Source organism: Simochromis diagramma, unplaced genomic scaffold, assembly GCF_900408965.1.
Source record: "Simochromis diagramma unplaced genomic scaffold, fSimDia1.1 OVJJ01000463.1, whole genome shotgun sequence".
Taxonomy (NCBI): Eukaryota; Metazoa; Chordata; class Actinopteri; order Cichliformes; family Cichlidae; genus Simochromis; species Simochromis diagramma.
Window position 1 is genome coordinate 6270211 of NW_024386941.1, and position 26464 is coordinate 6296674.

A 26464-nucleotide genomic window follows, 5' to 3' on the forward strand; every position below is an offset into this window, starting at 1 on the left:
TGTTTTCTTTATTTTATTTGGAAGCTCAGAAGGGATCCACAGGTAGTTTTCATTGTTAGTTTAGTGACCTGGCAAATAACCTTGCTTTGATTATCGTTTAAGGACATAATGGACAAATGGTTAAAGGAGAGAAAACTATCAACAATCATCACAGCCTTGAGGGAAAGAGGTGCAGACTGTAGTTGTAATCCAGCTTAGCAAAACGCAACTAAATGTCATGAGAGTCACCCTGTGTCACACCCTACAATTAAACTGTTGTTGCAAGCAACTAAGTTGCATTGAGCTGGGACACACTGAACTTGCTGCATTATATTTATGTGCTTGCTGAATGAGAAGGTTTCCGTTTTGTGTCTTGCATGCAGGGCCTAAGTGACTTTACAGAGGATGCCATGGAAACTCTGTGAAACATTCGGATATAATGTTGTGAATATAAAAACAGTTGCATTGGCTTTTCTTTTAAAGTAACAGTGGGGGAGGGAGATAGGTGGGACCACACCAAAGCAGCTTTTATGCAGCTTCAGATTCCTGCAGGGATTTAAATGTACATGGCATGTGTCCAGGCTGTAATTTAAACGTTAGGTTGCTTCAGGGAGCCGTTGTTTCCTCCAGGGCAGACACTGGGTGCTCACCTAGGCTTTGCTACATCACAACAAGCAATGACCTTCATTAAAAAGTGAGATTTAAGGACAATATGAAGAACCACTCAGTGAGGAAGTGAAGTGAGGAAGCAGTACTTTACCTAAAACATTAACATGGGTGGATGCTTGTGTATTGCCCAGAGGAAATGTAGCCACTTTGCAGGTGTAGGACCCGATATCCGTAAAGTCAACTCCTTCAAGGGTAATGGTGGCATCTCGTATTGAAGGGGAAACAAATGAGATACGTTTTTCATATAGTGAAGAATATGAGGTTCCAAACTCGGGATTAAATACCGCCAGGGTAATAGTGCCTGAAGGTAGACGACGCTCCCAGGAGCTCTGCGTGAAGCTGAGGCTGGGACCCACTTCTATTCGGCAGCCCAGTGTGATGTTCTTTCCCAGCACTGCATTCACTTTTTCAGGAACAACTACCTGGTTACTGCTCACACCTGCTGAGAGAAAAAACAGAGATGGGATTCAGAAATACAAAAGACAGAGTTTCAGCTTATAATTAAAATGGGAAAAATGAATTTCTCATGACAATGTCACTTCATTGGATTAAGAGATTTTTTTAAATTCTCTGGTGTGTAGCAGTGGAAGAAAATTGTCTGGGAAGTCACATAGATTCAATTTGCGTCTCCTCACATCCAGTTTTTCAGTTGTAACAACACTGATATAGATGTACTATCACCAGACGATATTAAATTTGAAAAACAGTAGCTGAGATGAGCTAATTCAGGAAGATTTTTTTTCTGGAGGATTGTGTCAACTCTCGGAAACAGAACATCAGCATATACTCACAAGGCATGTGGTATCTAACTGCACTACAACGCATTTTTTCCCCCCACTTATGTGAGATGTTGGACCAATTTTCTAATGTTAGCAGTGTGCACCAAACATAATGGAGCAATATATCAGAACATTCTGAGTAGTTTTCCCAAGGTTACACTAACAGCCATTTGTTTCATTCATGTTTCTTCCTGTGGTTGAAAAGCAGAACAAATATCTTCTGGGTTCTGGGTTGCTCTTAACAAGCAACACACTCTCACCACAGGACACTCAGCCTGTCCCTTTTGCTAATTATCAAAGCACCTTTTAAACAAGCAAGAAAACAATTTACTGGAAGGAGATGAAACAAAGCAAGCCAGCGGATGGCTTCATTGCTTATTTTTATGAGGCCCTTAATTTGAATTAAGGCCCACCACAGTTTTTTTTTAAATGCAACCCGTAAACTTGGCTTTGAACATTAATGACCATCTGAATACTGTAGACAGAAAAACTAATACAGTACCACAGCAAAAAATTACAGTTTGGTGAAATGAATGGTTGTGTCTTCACATTTGTATCATATCTGTATGTGTCAAAAGATTTATCTTGAAAAAAAGATAGATTTGACAACCTTTTAACGCATATGAGAACCAATATCTATTAAAAGAGGCGTATGCTAGGATTGGCCTAGTTGTACATCACAAACCAACCATAAGTGTGTGACCACTGCCTTACGCTGATGACACCATTGTGTTTCTTACAAAATAATAGACACAAACTTTACAACAAAAAACTAACAATATACTATTTATAAGCTATATAAAAATAACCTAAACAAATACGTTTTACAGAAGGAGCTTTCTCGGCATTTGTCTGTAATTGGTGTTACTAATAATATGTAGTTACTGCATCTGCAAGAGTGATAGAGTTCACCAGGCTCTAGTTAACGGTAATTTCAGAAATTGGTGGGCACGAGGCTCGTTGTGTGTCACAATGAGCCTCGTGCCCACCAACATTTTCTGTCATTTTCTGTAAACACGCCTTAATCAGAAAATGACATAATCAGCACTACTTAACACTCAGCTAAGTTTCATTTGCAGCTCAGCAGGCAAATGATAGGAGTCAATAGTTTGGCACATTGTTTACAAGCGTTGTACTGATGGGTGCCCCACACATTGTGCATTGTGCATTGTGCATGGATGGATAATGATAATACAATGGGTGCATGCAAGAATCCTATGCTGCCCCAAAGAAGAACATCAGCCTATGTAGTACAGAGTACATGTGCCAACCCTACTGTGTACAGAACTAAGAACCAAAACAAAGAAATCCTCTTTCTCCTTTTTGAATTGATCAAACCATGACACCAACAATCAGAACTGGATATTTTTATTGCCAAAGATTCTCATCCCTATCACTTTACAGATCACTGCTGACAGGCATGCGGCTGTGTTTAAACAAAACAAACAAAAACATCTAGTTTGGTGGGAATGAATGCTGTATCTTGGAAAGGTAACCTGAAATAAATCTTAAATTGCAGGTTGCTGGCTAGTGCTCTAAATGGAAAAAAATCCTTCCTGTTTTTTTTTTTTCTAGAACAATCGCACCAATGAGTCATTGATTGACGCACATGTTTACTCATTTTTCAGAGTCGTACAAAGACTTACAGCCCTGCTTCAGGTTGAAAAGCAGAATACATCCACCTTAAACTTTGTGAAAAAGTTGCATACATCAAACATAAAAAGGTGATTTTATTCAAAATAATCAAACAGTATTTCTTGGGTTTCTTGACATGCTTGCAGAGTAAGTTATATTTGGGAGCCATAAAGTTCCACTTTGTCCGTTGTCTCGGATGTGTATGGAGTAAAGCTTATAAAAGTGGTCCACTGGCTGGTATTTTGAGTTGCTGGCATGAATGTGAGCGGTAAGCCACAGCAATGCTATCTTGGTTTCTGAGGAATACAGCCAATGAGGCTGAGGCTCCCCGTGCTCCATTACGTCCCCTGTAATTTCAGTGACTACACACATACACACTCGGACAAACACACACTGAGTTTCTCTCTTCCAAAATAAGAAATAAGTGTGTGAACATGTGTGCGAGTCGGGCATATACTTTGAATGGCTGCTCAGTCTTAAATGTATGTTGCATTGTGTTGTGAAGGTTCGTGCTGTACTGTCACATTTGGGCTTTCCTGAGTTTTTTTCTTCTTCCTCACAAACATTTTCAAACCTTTCTGTGTGTGCAGACTGACCCAACACAGCTCTGCACTGCATCTAAACTTTTAACCTGAATTGTTTAATCCAGGCGGCCTTATTTGCCATCTGCTTGAAAATGACATTTGGAAAAGTCACTCTGGGTCATTACTTCATTTCCCCACAAAAAAATTTCCCCTATAATGTGCTTTGCAGTGCATTTGTTGCCCTGTGTTTGCATTATTTCTATAGGAGTCCTCTGGATGCACTGGTGTGGGGGAGAATCAGGGTCAGAGCCACATTCTCCACTCCACAGTCATCTGAGCCATCACAACAGCTGTTTTCTTTTTTGTCACCTTACTAGTGCAACTCATTTGTTTGGCTTGACGAAAGAAAAAAAGACAAACGCTTGACAGAGAGATCAAGACCTACAACGTATCTATGACAGAAACAAGAATGTAGATGGCAGGCTGATAAAACCCCCTCCTGCAGCACACTTACATACTTGGCATGCGTGACATTGTACTGATGTATGCAGACACGTGTCTCTAACCCAACTTCTCTTCAACATGCTCCACATTCTGCTGCTACCTGACACGACACCCCAACTGCTACTGTAGGTAGTTTGTCTGACTAGTGTCAGTTTTCAGGCCAGTCAAAGCACACAAAGAAACTAAACTCCATCTATGCCATGCTCTGTCTGTTTTGCAGTAGGCATTTGAAAATAAGAGGGAACGGGGTGGTGGTGGCAGTGCGTGTGTGGGGGAGGTGTTTAAAGAGGACTCCACCCTTACCATTAGGGGAGTAGAGACAGATGGCCTCTGCATGGGATACCTACAGCCAGGAGGAGAGTGGGGAAACTTGGCACTGCTAGCTGCAACCATGAAAAACACAACCAATGCTCACAAACTAGAGCGCTGTGATAAATCGTCTAAAATACGGCAGGCAACTAAATGTAAGCAATGTGTTAAAAAACAGTGTTATACAGTTTAAATCAAGAAAATAGAACGCAGAGCTGAGGCACAGCTCAGATGTGTCACTAAGTTTATTATTGGTTATCCATCTAAAAAGTACGGCTTATGAAATAAACATACAAACAAAACTCATCATGCCGTCCAACTTTATATGTTGTCACTGTTTTTGACGCTTTATAATCCAGTTGGTTCAGTTTAAATGTGACACCTTAGCCTGCAGATCACGAAGACCTGCAAAACCTAATTTGGCCAAAGAGAAACAGGCTGCACTTTTGCCCCCTTTTCTCTTCAGAAACCCGAGGAAAGAATGAACTCATGGGAAGAGTACGCTTGCTCTTTGAAGAAATGCCTCATATTTGTTTCTTTCCCTGCTGACATCACTAATTGCGACAAGCTGCTCGGAAGACGCGATGGTAAATCAAAACCTTCCTTTTTGCCTGGCAACACTCAAACAGTCCAAGTCGGCCACCAGACGAGCCAAAATCTCCACCTATCAGAGACCCGACCCAGCTTCAGCCTTGACCTCCCCTGAGGAAGCAGTCTCGTGGCTTGAGATCCTCCCAATGAACCCTGCAGTCCGTTTCAGAGCAGTGTGAAACAAGAGGGATCCACAGCCAGCAACATTCACGAGCAGCAACAAAACAGACAATATGTCAGGTTCATGTAGACAAACTCCATGCATAGATTATCGTGTCAAACAGCACTCATGAGGAACTGATCTGAAGACCTCACAGGAGAAGAATGCAGACATAGGATCTGTGCAAGAGGGAGTGTGGTTTAAGACTAAAAGCAAGAGGAAACTGAGCAGAGAATGAATACAACACAAAGCAAGAAAATAGGACAGCTATTCAGTAGAAGTTCAGCAGTGAAGACAGAAGAGTGAACAAACATCCTGATCTATGTCAGGTCATGAAAATGAATCTGAGCTGGGTCATTTTAACTTTTGACATGAGCTGATACCGGGTTTCTCTAAGTTGACATCTCACACTTATGATACTGATAAAGTAATGTTAGGCTGGCCTCCCCATTGCTTATTTTTAAAAATACTTTTTATTCCTTGGCTTACATCCTGGAGTGAGAGCATTTAGTCAGCTGTATTGTCTCATGTATTTTTCGCAATCCTGTAAATATATTTACTCTTGTGAGCTGGCATGTATATGAGTGTATATCTTATTTTATTGCTCATGTCCAGCACTTTGGTCAATGTTGTCGTTTTAAATGTGCTTTGTTTATTGTATTTAACCTTTATTTATACAGGTGGTTTTATTAAAACCTAATTTTTCATTTACAACAGAGCCCTGTTTCAGACAAACATATTGCAATTACAACAATAAAAGAAACAATAACACGGCTAAAAATTGTCTAATGTTTACATAGTTTATAAACATAAAGGAACATGACAAAATTCAACAAGTTCACATAATTGATCAAACCTGCAGTTTTATATACAGTCCAAAGACTGCGCATAAAAGATGGATGTTGCCATCTTAATTTTTATAAGACACAAGGCAATCTCAAGCTGAGCCTTTCCATCCTCACTTATGTGGTTTTTTGAAAGTGAACACAACTGGTAATGTGGAGATCTGACTGAAACAAAGTTACACAGTGGGCCTTCTTTTATCCTCCTTTTTTGACTCCAATGGAGATCATGAAATACAAAATTCAGTAAGCCTTGAAAGTAGTTACTGAGGTCATTAACTCATCAGGAAAATATTTACTGAGGTCAGAGAGCAAGGAAGCTGAGTGCAGGTTTGTGCCGAGTTGCCTACTGTTGCTTGCTCCTTGCCATTTGTAACATTTTCAGCTAAATATAGGGATTCGGTCATTTTTGTGTTCTGTTTGTTGTGTTCTGTTTTTTAATTAATATTTAACAAGCATCAAACTTTAAGGCATGTTTAGAACTACATATGAAACATGTCAATGGAAAACCCTCATAAAACCGGGTCTAAGAAAAAATCTTATCGAACTTATCGAACAAATCAGTTTGGTTTATAAATGAAAACATGTCCGTGAAGCTGACTACACTCTAATAACATCACAGTAGATATCTGAAGCTGTTCTGAACGAAGTGGGAAAAATGATCATTCTGAAGGTAAAGGTTATCCCTGTCATGCTCCTCTCCAGTTTGTTAGCCTACAGCTTGCTCCCTTTCCTGGTTCAGTGATTTTTAAGTGAGTGTAGGAGGTAGGTGGGTTGAAGGGCAGTGTTTCATTACTGTTTAATGAGTGCAGTAATTTATACTCCTTACAGACACTCTCTCCCTCTCATATAAGCCAACAGAACCATTGGCCTACTATTAAAACTTCCTTCTGATGATCAAGGTCACATTGTAAAAATGTTCATTAACATTCATTTGATAATTTCATTTGCACACACTGCCAATATCACACAAAAAAGCAGGTCAGAATATAATTCAGAAAATAATTATCCGCTAATATCTAAGTGGACATGGGAATTTTTTTCGCAGACATTGTACCAGGTCCTCTATTTGAGAGACATCTATGACTTTAAACACCGCTAACATAATAAAGTGAACTGGCAGTGCAGAACCACTTAGTATTGTTAGCTTCTAAAGTAGTAGCAAGGAAAAATAAATCATTAGACAATGCCTATATGCCAAACACAGGCCCCCACATCTTTTCTTCATTCTTGCGGCACCTATAACTCTTCCTTAATCAGTTAGAAACAGGATCGGCCAAGTGGCGCATTGGTGAATAGTATGCTTTTATTGTTAGAAATATTTGTGCAGTGTGAACCCCCCCCCCTTCCTTCCGAGTATTATATCCTGTGAGGGTGTGAGTTTTTTTTCAGGGGTCTAATTCATGACATAGACAAATACAGGCTGACAGGCCTTTAAAAAAGGGGCAGGTCAGGCCTCTTTCACATGTCACTGTCCTCTTAAAAACCTCTTTCTCTTTGCTCCCCCATAGCAATGCAGACTTGTGTGTCCTTCACATCTGAGTCACATTTGATTAAAGATCGGAGCTTAAAAGAAAAAAGATCAATAATGTAGGCATACAGAGTGTCATGACAGAAAGCAAACTCTCATCAGAGTCAACTATAGCTGTGCCGTAGGACCTGTGAAGGGCATTGTGTTGCTTGGTACATAGTGGAAGATAAACATTCCTACAGTGTCCTGTCCTACTGTGTGGGATTTGTTATTGTTTGCTGTGGGGGTTTGCGGTACTTTAGTATGTCCGTGCAAATTTGCTAGATGACCCAAAGATGGGTGGAAATGTTATTTTTCCATGCATGTGGAAAAGAACAGAGAAGGCTATTTACAAGTCACAGCTGATCTAAGAAGGCAAAAAAGACATGTGGGTTAAATTAGAAAAAAAAATGCTTTCCATTTAAACCGGTCTATATTTTTTATACAACTTCAGTATATTTAACAAATCCTTTGTCAGTTTAAGACCTTTAAAGTACAATGGCATGGGTCACAACTTTGCACTTTTTAATTTGTGTTATTTTCTTCCAATATTTTTTGCCACCAAATCAATTTTCACCCAATCCATATGTCACAATCTGAAGTAAAATCTTGTTTTAGTTGTCTGTGATTTTCTCTACAACCAACTTCCAGAAACCTGCCTCAATAGCATGGGATACAACATAGTTTCACTGCAAAACTACACCAATCTAATACCTATGATGCAGAGAAACATAAACATGTTTTATCTACTTTCAGATTAGATAAAATCTGTTCATTTAGTATAAATGATCTGATTCTGGGGGGATCAGATGGAATTTCTTCCCAGATTAAAATGATTTTGCATGGGATGAGGCATAAAGAAGAAGACAAAGAAGAATATGCCTTTGTGCTGTGAGAATAAGCAACTTAATTTTGAAGGTCTCTTTTTTAAAATAGAGAGGCAACAATTTGAGAATTTCTTAATTAGAGCTTAAGTGTATGAAATCCCTGACAAGTAGGTGCTAACATAGACCACTCTCACTATACAACACAGTGACGAAAATTACACTTAGGCTGCAGGTCATCTCTTTCCAAATGGATTACTCAATAGATTAGAAACATAATTTGATACCTTCTGGAATCTGGTAAATTTTTAGGGGAGTTGAGTAATTGGAATCTTGCTGAACACATCATTACATCTTAAAAAAAAAAACATTATTTAAGTGAATATATTTAGACTTAAAGAAAGGGAAAATGTGAATCCCGCTTGAGATCAAGTTGGAATGTATTTGGCCGATGGACCAAAATGAGTTTGACACGTCCTGTATAAACATTTCACAGCAATCCATTGCTTTAGTAACTGTTGACTTGTCTGGGCAGACATTGCACCAGTGAAGTGTCTACAAAACAACAAGGTGTGCTTCATGGGTGGCTTAGTATCCGATTAACTAATCCCAGTAAATCATTCACAGCATTTGTTAAAATCCCAAACAGGCCAAGCAAGGACAGTATACTATGGCTACAAGGATAACCCTCCACTCCAGGCTCTGTGCTAATAAAAGAAGTTGGGTGAAAACAACAGCCTCCTAAACTATGTTAACCTTGCAATGACCTTAGAGGCACACTTTGTTTTTAGGTACCTGCTGTTGCCTCCACATTTACATGTCATTATTCCCTTTAAATTACTGTAATTTCCTGATGTAGAAATTAGGACAGAAATAGATCCCGCCCTTGTTGGGTGGTGCTGAGGGCTTTACAGCGAAGAAAAAATGACTTCTCTATTGATCACAGACTCCACTGCCTTTCGCTGAGTCTAAATGGGCTACTGTACTTTCATTAAGCCAATCAAACATGATGGAAACATACTTTCCCACAGCCCCCAGAGGGAATTACAATGTTTTGCTTTCAAATGATTCTCATGATTGTCTATTTCTGGATTTCTTGCATGATGCCAATTTCTGCTAACAAACAGTATTTAAAATTATCATCTCCAAGGCCTATGAATGTCAAAAACAATGCTACTCAGTGGGCATCATCTGTGTATATACAAAGAGCTGTGTTCATTAACTCCAACAAAGATGGAACAATAATGTGGCTGGATATGAAAAAATACTCAATTATGCCATTTTATCTTCTAATCAGCTAAACACTTAACTTGAATGTTGATTACAAGCATATTTAAATACATGTGTGGTCATGCTAATAAGCTTAAATATTGATATGAAATGAATGAAAAGCAGAAGAAAGTGACTCTGAGTTGCTTGGACTACAAAAGTACTTGGTCAACTTCATACTTTTTTTTACTTTACAATTAGTCATTGGTGAGCCACACCAAACCACAACCTTGAAACACATACAACATGAGCACAATGTCAAGATTATGACCAATGGCTGAGGGTGTGTACTGCAGTCATATTTTCTGTTGCAAAAAGTTCCCCAAATAATAATTTCACATTATGATATTAATTTAAATATGAGTATGAAGCAAAATACTTCATGCTGCAAAGTCAGCAGGCTAGAGTTGGCAAATTATTGTACAGTTTTAATTCCAGTCAAATGCCCAGTACTAATACATTATGCCTGGTGTTGTTTGGACTAGAGAAGCTGATATGATCCCTTCTGATGGGATCTGAGTTTTTTAAAAACATGTCCACAAAAATCCTGATACATTTTAGTATATTGTATAACCATGCTGGATAATTTATCAGATTATAGCTCCAACTATTAAAGAGTCAAGCACAACCTTTCTTCTTTCGGTGATTTGCATTTGTCCTAACTTAAAGCTGTGATTATGCTTGATGCATTGGCCATTGCTTGTGTAAACTTTAACCTCAGCAAAGCCCCATGACCACTGGTGCTTAAAGCGTACTGGCCTCAGTACGCTTTTTCATCCCCAGTTTTCTTACGAACATATCATCTTTTTTCAACTGCTGCAGCATCTTCATCTAAGTTTCTATGCTGACATGTAATTGAATTGCTGGTAAAGACCAATCTGTTCCAACCTGGGTGCGCCGGCTGTGTGTCAGACAAAAAACAGTGCTGCTGCCAGTATTTCTGATATCACTCTTGGCATGCGCCAAATTTCGCAAGGGCAACAAATGGGCATAAACTAAGTGTGAAAGCCAAAACACAGTCACAGTTTACCTTAACTTGAGCAATGACGGAAAGAGTCTTTGATCAACAAGATCTATCCAGGGCAAAAGTTGTAAAAGGTTTCTGAGGATGAACCTGCAGCTGCCTTTGTTTGGTGTTCAGTGGCATGCAACCAAGGTAACAGCTGGTTTTTGGCTTCAGCTCTTCACTGTCCCTGTGGCTACTGAGATGATCTCTCTTAAGGTGCACGAGTCCCGTGGCACAAGGACCTCTTGCTGTCCCTGCAAACACCCAGGTGGAGGCTATAGGCTCCGAGCCTATAGCCTAGCATAGGCTAGCATAGACCAGCAGTTAACCGAAGTGTTAAACAAACCAGATTTCAATTACTGATTAAAGTAATCCCCTTTATGATTTCTACCACAATCAAACAGACAAATCATATAAAATATTATCCAGACACCTGGAATAACTTAAAGACAGACTCAGATATCGCACAGATAGGCTTACACCTGTGGGTTTTAATTAGTGCAATTAGTATATTATGATTTATATGCACGTATAGAGCAATATCGGCTGTTTTACAAAAGGGGGAGGAAGTAAAGCAAACCAGCAAAATCCTGTCCTGTTTATATAAGTAGTAAGTAGTTTGGTCAGTGTGGCATTGCCCCAGCATTATCCTGCTAAGAGGAAGTTTGTTTTTCCGGCACACCCACTCACATACTCTCACCATTTTTGTGCAGCAGATTAAGGCGCTTCTCTCTATTCAGATGTGCCACCCACTTTGAACAGAGAGAACAAGGAGATAATATGTAGGTGTCTGGGTCACTCAGGTCTTTTGTTAAAACACAAAATGCAAAGCTGATTGAAGCTTGTATCCACAGGGACCTCAGAGAAACAGGCAAATGCATAAGTACGTACTACACACTCTCCACATTCACCTGCGTTTGTTCAAATCAAAAGAGATTCAAACTTTTAACAAATAGATTTAACAAATTTAGGTTACACAAGCTCACATGTACAAAACAAAGATTTCTGTTATTGCTTGCCTAACACATTTAGGATGTAGAGTATGTGCCTTGCTTTCTCAAAAATCTGATATTGTTCCACTCTTTTAAGACCTAAAAGGAACCGGTCTGTCCATTTGTTTTGTTGATTATTCTTTTCAAGGCAAAAACAACAACAACCATGAAGTTTCTCAGAGATTAGCACTGATTTATGACTCATCCCCTCAGTGACAGAGTAACTTAATGTGGGGAAAAAAAGTGTACAGATATGGTCCACTTTCCTTCATCAATATTAAAAAGTAATAAAACCTGCAGTCTGTTTGTTCTTCTTTGCTTCTGCTTTAATCAAGGTGGGGAAATGTATTCAGCTGAAAGGAAGAAGGGATCAGAAACTAAAACAGAAGCAGAGAGACTAAAGTATGGAGAAGGGGGCTGCATGGACATGGGTAGTGTAGCGGTGATTCTCAGGGGAACAGAACAATCTGTCTGAAAACCAGCAAGAGTACGGCTGTGTAGTATTGTGTTGAAGCTTTTACTGCAACAAATCTGCATTCTGGACCATGCTCAGAAAGATAAATTAGCAAAGTGTGAATTAGGAGACAGGTTTTCCTTCCCTGGGTTTGAGTGTCTGAAAACCTGGACCACAGTAGATAAAACAGTAACTGTGAAATCCAAAAAGTGTCACGGCATTGATTTTCTTAAAGACAAACAGGCTGTTTCAGATAAATGTTAAATTCCGCAGTCAGATGTTTAAACTACCCTTGGTAATGCAAGAAATAATTTAAGGCTGTCACTCATGAGAAAATATATTATTGTAAATAAAGCATGCAGTGAACATTTCCTTCTCACTTCTGGGTTTGGATCACAGTTCAACCGTAAACGGCAAGTGAACTGGTATTTATATATGACTTTTCTTTTTCCACATGTCTTTAAGTGCTTTTTACTAGGGGTGGGGGAAAAAAATCGATACTGTGTAGTATCGTGATATTTTGTTTGCTAATAATGTATCGATACAGGGACAGCAGAAATCGATATTTTGTTACAAAAAAGGTTTTTGTGCTCTGACTTCAGAGCATGTTGATCCTTTTTCTGAGCGAGAATCCTGACATTCCTTCACTGTCCAAATGTGTTTAACTTTTTTTTGGCAGCAATAAACATGACAGTTTACTTATTTTAATTTAAGACATGTTTTATCTTAATTAAGTTTAAAACTTTTTTATTTAATGTAAAATTATATATATTTTTAATTTACTTTCAAATTCTTCAGTTGCTGAATGGGCTGCATAGTTTTCACAAATTCCATAGTTCAGAATAGCTATAATTGTACCAGATGGTTGCATTCAGTTAAGTTGGACTAGACTGTAATACAAACCGTTCAGTTTGTCAACATTAAAACTGACTGAAATGAGAGAAAGACTGAGTGCGAGACTTTGATATTAGATAAAACGAATATTGCTAAAGTTTACCTTTATGTACAGAATCTGAATATCGCAAAAATATTTTTAAAAAATTGCAATAATATCGTATCGTGCGTTAAGTATTGTGATAATATCGTATCGTGGGATGTATGGTGATTCCCACCTCTACTTTTTACCCATCTCACACTCACACAGAGATGGATGCAACTGGGGCCATTTGAAGCTCAGTACCTTGCCCAAGCACACATGAGGACAGGAGGAACAAGGAACTGAACCTTCCAACCTTCAATTAGCCAAATATTTCTGTGCTTTCACTGCTTAATGCAGGTGTATGTCAATGATTATCCCCACAAAAAAGAACCATACAATGAGAATTAGATCAAGGAGGGTAAATAAGGTCTTTGATAAAAGCCAGAATTAAGACTGACTGACGGAGGTGAAAACATCTTTTAATAAAATGTCTGTTTTCTTTCTCTGTGCATATCACATGTTTTATTACTAAATAAACATCATGCTAGAGAGCTTAGAGCACACATGGGTAAAACATGGCTGGTGCTAAAAGGAAAACTAAACAACCTCTAAAAATAAACAAAAGATGGAGTTTGAGGAGAGAGTTTGAGCCTATGCACATGAAAGGAGGTGTACTCATGACTTCTTAAATATGTAAAAAAAAAAAATCCCACTTTACATCCATCCATCCGCTTCCGCTTATCCTTTTCAGGGTTGCGGGGGGCGCTGGAGCCTGTCCCAGCTGTCATAGGGCGAGAGGCAGGGTACACCCTGGACAGGTCGCCAGTCTGTCGCAGGGCCCCACTTTACATACCTTTTTAAAAAATAAATAAATAAATAACTGAGGTCTCAGTCACACGGTTAATGATCCCCTTCCCTCCTGGAGTGTCAAGTAGTTTCTGGAGGTTGCTGGATCTTGCGCGATGAAATCAAGTACAAAGAGGGCACGTCACAAAAACCTCCTTGCAATCACGTTCATTACTAGCGGGTTGCCACAGTAGTCTGTATAAAAGATCTGCAAACACTCTCAAAACTGCTCTCCAACTAGTAGCAGAACTGTGTACGATGCAAACTGGGAATAAAGAACAGTTACTTTCAAAAAAAGAAAATTGTCTTAACGCTGTGGCCAACACATTTTGTGAAACTTTCAAGTGCAGTATGTGTGTTAGAAGTCTTGACTGTAATTACCTACATAGGTAAAAATGTCACTCACTCAGGCACACAGTCAGAACACAACAGGAGATTATTTGATGCGGTTGAGCAGATGAGTAATATGAAGGTGCGCTTATTCTTGTTCAATTTAATGCACCTTACTCACCATACTTTGTGGGCACGAGACCACGCTGCAGATAGCTTCCCCTCTACGACCAACACTGCCCAGTATTTGACTGGTGGGTGTTAATCTCCCACCTGGGTGGCAGGGGGTGTGTCAGTGCACACAACTGACTGCGTGCTCATCCCACACTTGAAAAGAGTGAAACAAATGAGACGGAGCGGATGAAGCTCAGCCGCCACACCTGTTTCCCATAACCTCTGTGCTCCTCTCCTGGGGAACTGGATTGCTGACTGTGGACATACTGTATGTATAGCTTTTTAATATGGACTGTAAAGCAACAGTGTGCTCATGTGACCCTAACAGCCACACAATGTGATCTACTCTTTCTGTTTTTCTGGGAAAAACCCTGGACTCCTGAAAACAGCAGACAAAAAACACTGTTTAAAAAGTTTCCCTCTGTTCATTCACGGTAGGTAATTAACCATGGAAATATCTGGAAGACATTTATACAGCACCGTTTCCTATGACTCAGTAATTGAAACATTTGATTCCTGTCTATCCAAGATTTATTCAGTAGGCAAGACACACTAGTAAAAATAGTACTGCTAATATTAGCATTTTTTGTGTATTTTTCTATATTTTCCCCTTTCCTTCCAATTCTGAATGGCTAAGCACTCAGGCACTGCAGTCATAATGACTGGTAACTACTAAAGTTGGTACAGACATAAAACAACAAATACCACCAGAAGTCAGTGACTGACAAAATGAGACAGTGGGGTTAAAAATTACTTTTAGATGGATTCTATATAGTCACTAGGGGTGCAACGATATTCGTATCGATATTGAACCGTTCGATACAGTGCTTTCGGTTCGGTACGCATATGTATCGAACAATACAACATTTGTAATTTATTTTATCAACTTTCCTTCTGACGATGCTGTCTGTGTGGAGCGCTCAGTGAATCTGCGTTCGACTACTCCGCCTAGGCTGCACTGTCGAGCGCAGATCCACTGAGCGTTCCACACAGACAGCATAGTCAGAAGGAAGAGCGCAGGGCAAGCTAGCGAGACAGAATTTAGGCTCTCCTTGCAACATGGCAAATTGAACCTCCCCCACCCTCATTCAGATCTGGCGTTTGGAATTATTTTGGTTTTCATGTGACGTATGACCCTGAAGGTAAGCGCGTCATGGACTAAAGTAAAACAGTATGTTGGATGTGCCACGCAATGCTCAATTACATGGATGAGAGCTAGTGTGTTAGCGCAGTTAGCTCGTTAACGTGTTGGCCGTCTAGCCCCATGCACGGGGCTATCAGGGGTAGCTCGTTAACGGAGATTTGCCGTGTTGTGGCGTTAAGGTCATTTTAACGAGGTTAACCTGAAAGCACTAGTGGGAACACAACGAATATGACTGCACATTTACGCCGACATCATCCTAGTGCAAAGACAAGTGGAAGCAGACAAAAGCAAGCATGCCACTAACTTTATCCGAGTCATTTAGACAGCCGTTAGCACAGGATTCTCCTTATGGGGACCTGATATGTTTAATATGCTGCTGAGAATATAGCCCAGAAGAAGCGGATAGTATAGCTTTTATTTTGGAAAGAGCCATTTCTCTCTAATAAACTCTCTTTTCCAAAGATGAGTGATTCCTCAATCAGATACAGGGCTCGCAAAATCGCTAGCCCGACGTCCTGGGGCTAGGACGCTAGCGATTTTTCCAGTCGGGCTACCAAAATCTCTCTCTGCCCTGCCCGTCCGGCTACTGTAGGAAGGAAAAATATATGTCAATGCTTTTGCATTCTTTCGGAAATGTAGCTGGGTAATTATGTCATTGGCATCGGTGAGCCACTGTCAATATGTGACATATTGAAATCGCGTTTGAATTTGCGCTTGTTTTTTTGCTTTCACTTTGCAATCGCGTGAACTGTGTATAGAGAGCGACAGCACTGATTGGTGAGTGATGATAATTTGTGCACCATTTCCTCTGACATCGTCTTATTAATCGTTAGCTTACTATGCAAACATGTGAAGTGTGAAAGTGAAATCTCCCGCAGCAAGCTTAAACATGTGAGAGGTTGATCGCGCAGAGAATCGCTGAGCTTATGTGAGTGCGTGTGTAAAAGCAGCAGGATATATATTTTAGTTCTGGTGAGCCAAATAAGACAGGTCAGGGTGAAGAAGTGGCAGCCAAAGAAAAGCTTACCACAAAACGGAAAAGTTATGACAAATCAGACTATAAGGCAAAAAGAAAGTGCAGCTTTATGGTTTCATGGACCATAAAGCTGCACTTTATGCACTTTATATATATCCTGCTGCTTTTTTAATTTCTGTGGCTGCAATATGACGAGCTAAATAACCAGGGGTGCACATAAGTGGTCTGCAGGTGCGCATTCGCTGTCAAAATAAAAAACACGCACAAGGGTTAGGGTTAAATTTAAAAACTGTACTTTTGAGTTAAAATATATATTTATAATTTTAATAAATGACAAATTAAAAAGGCATGAACATTTTATTTTGTATCGAAAAAATATCGAACCGTGACACCAAAGTATCGAACCGAACCGAACCGTGAATTTTGTGTATCGTTGCACCCCTAATAGTCACCCCTCATTTCTTTATATTTTATTTCACTAGCTGGGCCCACGTCCTCGTTTTAGGTTTGACAGCGTTTTAGTGGGTAAAGGTGAATGCTTGGACATGTATTGAGCTGCGGTTTGGGGAAGGCCTCGAAGGCCTTGAAAACAAGGAGGGAGGGAGGGTGGGGCACGTAAACGAGAATGAACAGTTTGCAGAACTGGGGGGAACCTATATAGATGACAACCGGAAGGAGCGTGTTTGGAGGCGTGGTCCCGCTCCTGAAATTCCGATACATAATCTCCAATAGAACAATGGGAAATTGGGTTGTATACAGTATATAACTCAAAAAATAGAGCTTTTACAATTCTAATAATTCTTGAAAGTCAATATTTGATAAGATCACCTTTATTCTTTAACACAGCCAAGCTTACTTAGACTTTCTTGCATTACTTGCACATTTGTGTAAAATGTGCTTTATTGCAAAATGTGCAAAAGCACAGCAGTTCACCCCTTGAATTAGGTGCCTCCTTTTTGATCTTTGAAAGATTCATATGTCAATGACAAGTGGTTCAACAAACAACAAAATGCTTTGGAACACATTGGTGGAACGTTGCAGTCAATACCAAAGCGTACTGGTGCATTAGCCCACTCAAGAAGAAAGAAAACAAAAAGAGAGCTATTCACACTGGAATGAATGGAAAGTGGTGCCATCTTCTATGCCCCACTTATAAGGTATAACAAACAGCAACTTTAGTGTCACTGACGATGATGTCTTTTAAATTACAAACAAATGTGCTGAAAAGGTAAAACTGCGGTTTACAACTCAGCTTTCACTAAAGGACCACCAGGAAGCTGCTTGCCATTCACAGCCTCTGACAGTCAGTCACATCTGTCATGGAAGAGGAAGCAAAGGGTGGAGTCAACAGGAGCCGGTGACCACAGACTGCTCCCTGAACTCCCCACACAGCCTACACACCAGCCTACACAACAAAGCCACACACTCATCTGCTGATGGCCTTCCTTCAAAAAGAAAACCCTGTGTGCATTTAATGTGATTAGGGGGTGTTCAGTCAGCTGCTTCTCAACTGAGATCAAATAAGGAGGCTCAGATGGATGTGACAGCTGTGACCCACACATGTGAATCCAAATGCTAAAATGCTCTTTCAAAGCCATTTTTCTTGCTCATAATTCTGATAACAAATAACAACTGTGGATAATTAACATCAGCAATGAAGAGAAATGGTTGAATCTACTGACAAATAAATCAATAGGTCATGCTAAATTATCACTATCACTGTTTGGAAGAGACTAGCTGAAATATGCAGAAGCATCAAGTGAGTGGTGCAAAATTTATCATGACAAGCATTTTTAAGCATTAGCTATGGATAGGCTGATTATTGGGGTCATTATTCTGTGTTTTTGCATGCTGATTTGTCACAATACAAAACTGCCTCTCTCTGTATGACTTTCTGTGGTATAGGGTCCTACCCACATAATGTTCTGATTGTTTATATGCTATGGACAAAAGCCTATCACCACTGAGCACAGAGCAGAACACAGTCTGAAGCAGCTCCTGTAGTGGAGCTGTGGTTTGGACTGCATATCGCAGATATAGCTGACCTTGCAATAAATGCTGCAATTCTTTCTGCTGTACGACCACACAACCATGACAAGCATCCACAGCTTCCCAGATGCATTAATGATCAAATGCAATATTTTGCAGTGACATCCAATGAAGGCAAGGATAGCAGGCTTGCTATCAGGCCAGCTGTAGGGGTGAAAGTAAGACAATGCTGTCAAAACTGAAGAAAACCAAGACATATTGGGACTAGATAAGGAAAAAGGATCACAGTGGCGAAAGCTACACTAAAACAGCAAAAGGGCAAAGGGTTATGCTAGTGGTTAAGTTAGCAGGCAGCTTCAGACTACACTGAATATTCATCCATCAGTTTTCTACTGCTTATCCAATTTAGGGTAGCTGGAGCTTATCCCAGCTGCCACAGGGTGAGAGGCAGAGTACACCATGGACAAGTCACCAGTCTGTCGCAGGGCTAACACAGAGAGACAGGTAAACATCTGCAGTCGGTGTACCCGTATAGAAAGGCCTTGGCCAGATGGTGGATTTAAACCAAGGACCTTCTTGCTGTGAGGCAACAGTGCTAACCCCAATAGTGCATAAGGCTTAAACAGACACTAAAACACCACAACAGCTGATACTTAAAACATGAAAAAATAAGCATTAAAATAGCAGAATAAAAACATGACAACATGCTATTTTTAAAAACATATATTAAAATATTGGTTATCCTATAATTACTAATGTCTGTAATCAGTCCTGAAAAAGTTAAATCACTCGATCCAAGGTATTAACGCTGTAATTGCTCAGAAAAGCCAGTAAGACTGGGATGTAACTTTATATTAAGTTATCCAATCTCCTCCCCCAACAAAAGGGTCTTGACCTGATCTGCCCTATACCATGTGGTGGCAAAGCCACGGTTGTTTTAATTATATTCCTAATGACAAAGTAACTTTCTTGGCTACATCATGCTGTCAATTAATGAGTCCAGAATCATATTAAGCTTAAGGACCAAATCTGCTCAGTCGCTGCACTGCTTTTTCAAATCTATTTCTGAGTCTGTAATTTGGGGTGGCTCCATTACTACATTATTTATTTAGATTGTGAATCATGTGGCCCCAAGAGAAGGAACCACAAAACTATGGTCTTCAATTACAGTCCTCACAGCCAGTGGCCACGCCTTTTAACAAATCCCCTCCTCAAAAATCCTGTCCACACGCTACAGCGAAGTGAAGAAAACTAACTTCAAAAGTGTTTACATCACAATGTCCCCTAGGACCACATGGCTGCTAACAATGTTTTTACGAGTCAAAAACCTGTACACATTTTTATCCAAACACAAAACCAAAAAAAAAAACCCCTAAAACTAAAAATGCTGGCTAGGTTATCGTATGTGCTCATGCTAAGAAAATCTGGCTGTAGAGGTACCATGTTGGACTGGAAAATCAGCAAACACACTTGAACACGCCTTTGAGGCTAATCAGCTTAGATTGCAACATTGCATTGTTTATCGGTTTGCTGTGCTGATTTATGAACCAGTGTTTTGTGGGTACAGACACAAAAATAAAGGCACGAAGAGGCTTCTTTAAAAACATTTGTTGAAAGCAACTGAAATGAAACTGACTGTAGCAGGAGGACAGGCGCAAAAGACAAGTGCTCAACCGATTAATCAGTTTACTATAAGAGCAGATATTATACAATTTAAGACAAGACATGGCTTCTCAGAGAGTTTTTGCTCAGTCTTCTAGGATTTTAAAGCAAAAATATCTGCTCTTTAATTACAGATCTGACAAAACATGGCATCTCTGTACATCAGCTTAAGCTCTGGAAAACTGTAACACATATTGTTTGGATCAAGCAATTAAGCAAGAATATAATTAGAGATAAATCAATAGTAATTCTAAGTGTCTAGGCAAAAAGCACAGCTTTTAAAAGGCCATTAGTTACTGTTATATTGGGAGCCACACTTGTGCTGGGCAGCATCCTGAGCTTAATTTCATGCATGTTTGAATTTTGAAAATAATGGTGAACAGGCGAAATGCTCGCTCAGGTTTTCAAAGTGGTTTACATGCACTATATTGCCACTAGGAGCGCAGAAGAGTGTACTGAGATGATACCCATATTAACTCAGTTCCAATCATACTCAATATTAACAATCCACAACCTGTGGGGAAAAAAAATCATGGTACAGAATAATTAATGATAAAACCACTAAAAGCATTAATAACAGTACATTTACATGACTAAAACAGAAAGATGCCAAGAAATATCACAGTGTTGTGACATAAATCACAAAGTTTGACCTTGCATTAGTCTTATGAACATAGTCAAGTTAGAAACAAACAAATATTTGTCCTTAAAAGAGGGCAGAGACAAAATAAACACAATAGTTGGAATCAAGCTATGATCACGTATTTTGAGACCTTACTTGAATCACCTTGTTGTTGAATTGTGCTATATAAATAAACTTGCCTTGCCTTACTATGATTTCACTCGCTTTTCTCCAAGCTTTGTTCTTTATTTTTTGCCTCTATCGTATTGTGAAGTGGATTTTTTTGTGTGTCACAAGTTGAGCAAACAGCTTCATCCAAAACTCCTGTAGCGCAAAGTTCTGTCAATTCGCCTCACTCTGTATGTAATCACACCGCATGAAAACTTCTGTTGGCATATGGTTTGAACACATCATAACAATGTGTCAACAGCTAGGGAAGTAAGGGTGGGCTTCCCTCATTACATTCAAGAACAGTGAAGCCATATGGGGGATGAAAAAAACAAGACTGGGGATGAACCCAAATGACTTGAGACCCAGAGAGGAGCTGGGTTTGTCGATTGTTGATTTTTCAGTTGTAAAGAAATGAGACTCGCTTTGTGTCATGCTGTCTCTGTGCTGGACTTTCACTGGAGGCAAGTCTAAGGGAACTCTACTCGCACACAGCAAAAGGGAATCAGGTAGGGCAACGATATGAGGTTAGTCAAGGCTTTTTCAGACCCAGCTCTGCTGTGGAAATATTAATGTTAAGGAGCCAGTTTGACATCTAACCTAAGAGCAGAACAAGCAGTCTATTAAGGATCGAGTCTACTGAACACATGAGCACTACTGATAAGAGTCTAAGTGTGGTTTACTTATTATTTTGATTGTTTTTTTTTCCTTTTAAATGGTTTAAAAGAGAAGTGGGGTTTTTTGTATAAACCTTACAGATGGCCATGAAAAAGTTAATGTAAATGCACATTTTCTGTAAAGAATAGTAATAATAATAGGTCTATTGTGAACCATCCAGAATCTTAAAAAAATACCATCATGCAGTTGTTTTTTTTCCATACCGCACAACACTATGTTACACATTACAATGAGCAATACAGTAAAAGTTTTTCTTTCGTGTATTGCTCTTGGATTCAGAAAAGAAAAGAACACTGGTGTATTGCTGGGTAGTATTTACTTAAGCATCCATCTGTGTTTGTGTCTGAGACACAACAAAGCTCTCCAGCTGCTCTCCTCGGGACAGTGAGGGGGCTGGAAGGTGCTTCAGCTGGCATGCAGCCCAACTGCAGGTCAATACTTCTACAGACTCTGCGACTGCAGTGCATGCACTCAAATATGTCTTCATTTCCCCTGCCACCCCTTACCCCAAAGCTGAAGACTCTGCACTGACTCTCCTTCTGTCATGTATCACATAACCTCCAATCCATCTGTAACCAACCACTTGGCAAACTTTTCACAAAGGAGCCTCTTTTTTTCCTAGCCATACGGGGCACACCGGATTGTTCCATTTCTTGTCTATTTCTGTGCACCTCTAATCACTGCTTCTCCTCAGTTTGTAACCATGTGGGTGGGAGACAAACTAGCCGGTAAATCCCCCAAACGCCCTGAATGATGTTAGCCAAGTCATGATGTGACATACTGTAAGTAACCTCAGCTTGAAGGTCTGCCCATTATCACCATAACACCAATCAGTGCCGTGTCTGAGTTATGTCTCCTGGAATAAGCTGAAAATCTTAACACAGTTAGCTTGTGTGTAACAGTCGCTCCGATGTAAAGAAGTTAACTGATGTTAACGGAGTTGAATTCAAATGGGGGGAGGAGAGTGAGTTTTAGCTAACGGTCAACTGACGCAGCACCTACTTTCCCATCAGTGTTAACGTAAAGATAACTGTCCACAGGCAACAACTAGCCTGCTTAAGCTTAGCTTAAATGCAGCAGGACGAGCCCACCACAAAACAACAAAAACTAGCCAGCCGGTTTGGGTAGTGGACTGTATCCGTGAGGACCCTCTCCGAGCAATCCTACTGCAACAACTTCTTTCAATGGCCTCAAAAGTATTATGGGAGGGATGATACAGAAACCGTTAACTCACCGGTAAGTCCGTATAAGGTGAGGAGGGATATTAAAAGTCGCAGTCCGTTAGATGGCAAAGTCCTCCTGAGCGGTAATCTTTTCTCCATGATTCCTGTGTGTCTGTGCGCCTCGGCACTCCCGGATCCGTTCTCCTCGCTCCTCGCTCGTCCCTGCTCTCTCTCTCTCTCTCTCTCTCTCTCTCTCTCTCTCTCTCTCTGGCTCGTGCTCCTGGGGAGCCTCTCTCCATAGCGACAGAACCGCGTGGGCTGTACCATTCTGCAAGTCAACAAAAAAAAACAAAACAAAACAAAAACACATGAAACTTAAGAACGCACGCGCGCTGACCCACTCGTCCCCGTGTGTATACACTTTTAGCGCAGTTCTGAAATGCTTGTCATTGAGCCGTTTGTCTTTTTGTTTGTTTGTTTGCTTGTGGGATTTTTTTTTGGTACTTTATATACAGATTCGGGCAACATAAATATAGATAGCAGGGCTATCACGATCAGCACTCTAAATTATGTTTAATTGTTATTTTATTACGTTTAATTTCAGTTAGTTTCTCGTGTGGAGCCAGTTGTCGATGTTTGATTGTTAAGAAGTTTTTTTTAAATTTATATATCAAATCCATTTAGTTATTTATTCTTATTTTCGCTCATTTCTTTGTCTTCTTCTTCTTTTCATTATTATTATTATTATTATTATTTTAATTATTATTATTATTATTATTATTATTATTAGTAGTAGTAGTAGTAGTAGTAGTAGTAGTTGTAGTAGTAGATTTTCTCTCATTATAATTTCATTGGTATATGTCAGGGGGCTTCAAAGCCTAGAGCAGATACTACAATGCAAGCACTGACTCTTAGTAGACAACCCAGTCTTAAGAAAAAAAAAAAATCTATCGTGGCTTGCTTGTATTGATTGTGTTGGGAAAACTTGCCCCAAACTGACGTTTCAGATAGCTTTGAGATTTTTTAGATGTCACAGTATAGTTCAAGTATGCAATAGGCTAACTGCCAAACTGAAGTGACTTTATCCAGTCATAAAATAGACGACTTAGTCAAGTTTTGCAGCAAAGAAAGGATGCTTTCAGAAATAAGTGATTCTTGTTTTTAATTTAATTTAAAAAGCGGCTAAAAGTAGAACTTTTTGGTATAAGCACTCTTTATCTTTTAAACAGTGTCAGTTCTTCCTGTCAAAGAAAATGAGGTTGTCTAAACATCTTGGATAACTTGCCATAGTGCTTCAGTGGATTTAGGCTGTCTTGGTATCGTCTGCCTGTTCACGCAATCCCAGACTGACTGCATGATTTGAAATCGGGTCTCCGTGGGGCCATATAAACCATCTGTTGCTGTATGTTTGGGCTGTAAAATATGGGACCGATCAAAAACCTCCCGGGTGATGAAAAAAAAGTAGAAACATCTAAACTGCTTAATTATTTTCACATGAAATATTACAACCTTAGCAATAGCAGTCATTGTTGTTGTTCTTGTAGGGACAGCAGGATTAGCAAGAGGGAGTCAAAAACATTTTCATACGCAAGATTGATGAAATAGTACTACATTTATTAAGAGGCACAGTTTCATAAGACTATCTTGATACAGCTGAAAGGACTTTTGCAGTTAGAAAGGATCAAATTTTGACTATGACTAGGGTCAAAAAAGATATTGATTTCACCCCTAAGTTAATATAAACCTATCTGATAAGGATCATAAACAGTTTTAAAAGAAAGAAGTACTAAAACCTCACATATAATGAAGTTTTGTTTGTTTATTTGTTTGTTTGTTTTTTTCTTCTTTTTTGTGGAACGAGTGAGGAATTTCCTTGTTTTAAGGTCTCACTTGTGCAAACAGACATTAAATGTGAACAGAACTATTTATAGCACAAATAACCATTTGCTTTTTAATCATGATTATCGTCTTCAGTGCAGCAACTGAACAGGCAAAGGTTCATCAAGTTGCTTAAGAATATACTAAAGATGATTTTAGTGGGTTCACGGGTTTTGTGGGGATTAAAAACAGCAACCTACTGGTTACCCTTCAGTCTCTCTAATGACCAAACCCAATCTATTTTACATCACATTTTCATAAGCAGGTGTTGAGGAGATTGTAAGATGATATAAGTGCTGCTTTCACTTTAGCAAGTCCAGTCAATCACTTTATGCCCCTTCTAACCTCCTTAATTACAGTAAAATACACAAAATACGCGTCATGAGCCATTCTCCCTCAGTCCTTTAGCACGTTAAAAAAAGGAAACTGACAATAACCCCTACACACAGCCTCACACACCAGAAATGCTAACATTGCTGTACCATTAACCAAGCCTCAGTGCACACAGTGCACACAAAGGTTTTTTTTTTTTAACCAGCTTATTAATGTTAACTCAGTCACAGATATGCTGAACTATCCTAAAACTGTAGTGGAAACAAGGAAGTGAATGTGAAAGTTAATATAAACCCCAGGAGATCAGTCACTGAAGGACAAAGCAATCACATGCAGGTACAGTGCTGGGGGAAAAAAGTGTGCACTCATCAGCGTGAATGCAGACACACTTCGACTACTCTGTCCTAAAACAAAGTGGTAATGAAACACTCTTGCATTGTTCTTTTCTTTGAGATAATTACAGCTTTTACACATTCAGGAATCCGACGCTGTGTGCAGCACTGTGTTATTATCACGCGCTGAAGCTTGAGCTGATAAACTTGCTCGCTCAGCAATTTTAGGCGAACATCATATTTATTCACTGAAGATAAGCAAAAATGCTTGTTTCGATGTGCCTCCCTCGCGTTGAGCCACCAGTTTCATTCTGCAGTGATGTCTTTATAGACTCTATTAGCTCCGAGTCCTCATCAGGGCAATGTGAACTCTGCAGGGAACCTCCATCTCCTGCAGAACTGAACTCACTCCCTCTCAGTGCTATAGCTCAGCTTTACAGTGATTAAAGCATGACCCGGGATGTGTCACCACACTGTACCCCCTACCTTCATACCCTCTGGTGGTTTATTTATATCCTCAAAGAGCTATAAATCCCCAGGTGAAAGTGATGGCCTTTTCACTAATCAATCTCCCCTCCTGGGGCACTTTGCATTGAAACGATAGAGTTAGTGCAGCAGGCAACCTCTTGTCTTTATGAGATGATAATTCACATCTTATTTTCGATTATCCAACTCTTAATGTGTTAATTATATCAACAATTTGGGCAAAAACTGCTTCAGCAAGGCTTATTCCACACCACTGGCATAAATGCATACTGCTGCATAAATACTTAAATCCCCCTCAGTAGCACTAAATAGTTTATGAGCATTTATGTCCCATGACCTTTGTAATTGTGGTTACCTCATTGAGGTTTTATGCAGCAAAAATACTTTTCACTAAGTGTTATTACATTTTCTTCCAGGCAAGCAATGCTGCACTGGCACCACCTCCCCTGTGACCAGTGGCTGCACATCCACACAGGCTGTCTGGGAAATTTGGTTTTACAGTCTGTGAAAACAGCCTTTGTTAAACACAACATTCCTTACTAGTCGCACTGGTCAGCTGGCCCTTGCACACCTCAAAACCTCCCACCCATTCCTCCCCCATTGTAGCCACACTTTCGGTCCCATCTCCTGCCAAGGTTTGACCATCTACAACGAGGAGAGGTCACCTCACTGCTGACGCTACACACTTGTGCTTGCACCTCCACACAGGTCTTTCCC

The 26464-nt window shown here is 39.8% G+C and overlaps 1 protein-coding gene across 2 annotated transcripts in view; it reads right to left on the bottom strand.

Moving 5' to 3' along the window:
- nectin3a (nectin cell adhesion molecule 3a) overlaps positions 1–22985 on the bottom strand; it is a 35899-nt gene extending 12914 nt beyond the window's left edge. The window contains exons 1-2 of one of the 2 annotated variants that reach the window (XM_040037589.1): positions 22790–22985; positions 740–1087 (exon numbers count right to left, since the gene is read on the bottom strand). In XM_040037589.1, the coding sequence (XP_039893523.1) occupies positions 740–1087; positions 22790–22877 (436 nt within the window). In that variant the 5' untranslated portion in view covers positions 22878–22985. Of the gene's footprint in view, positions 1–739; positions 1091–22789 lie in introns of both variants that reach the window. The other variant, XM_040037588.1, reaches the window with a different exon arrangement.
- Positions 22986–26464: the final 3479 nt, after the last annotated feature.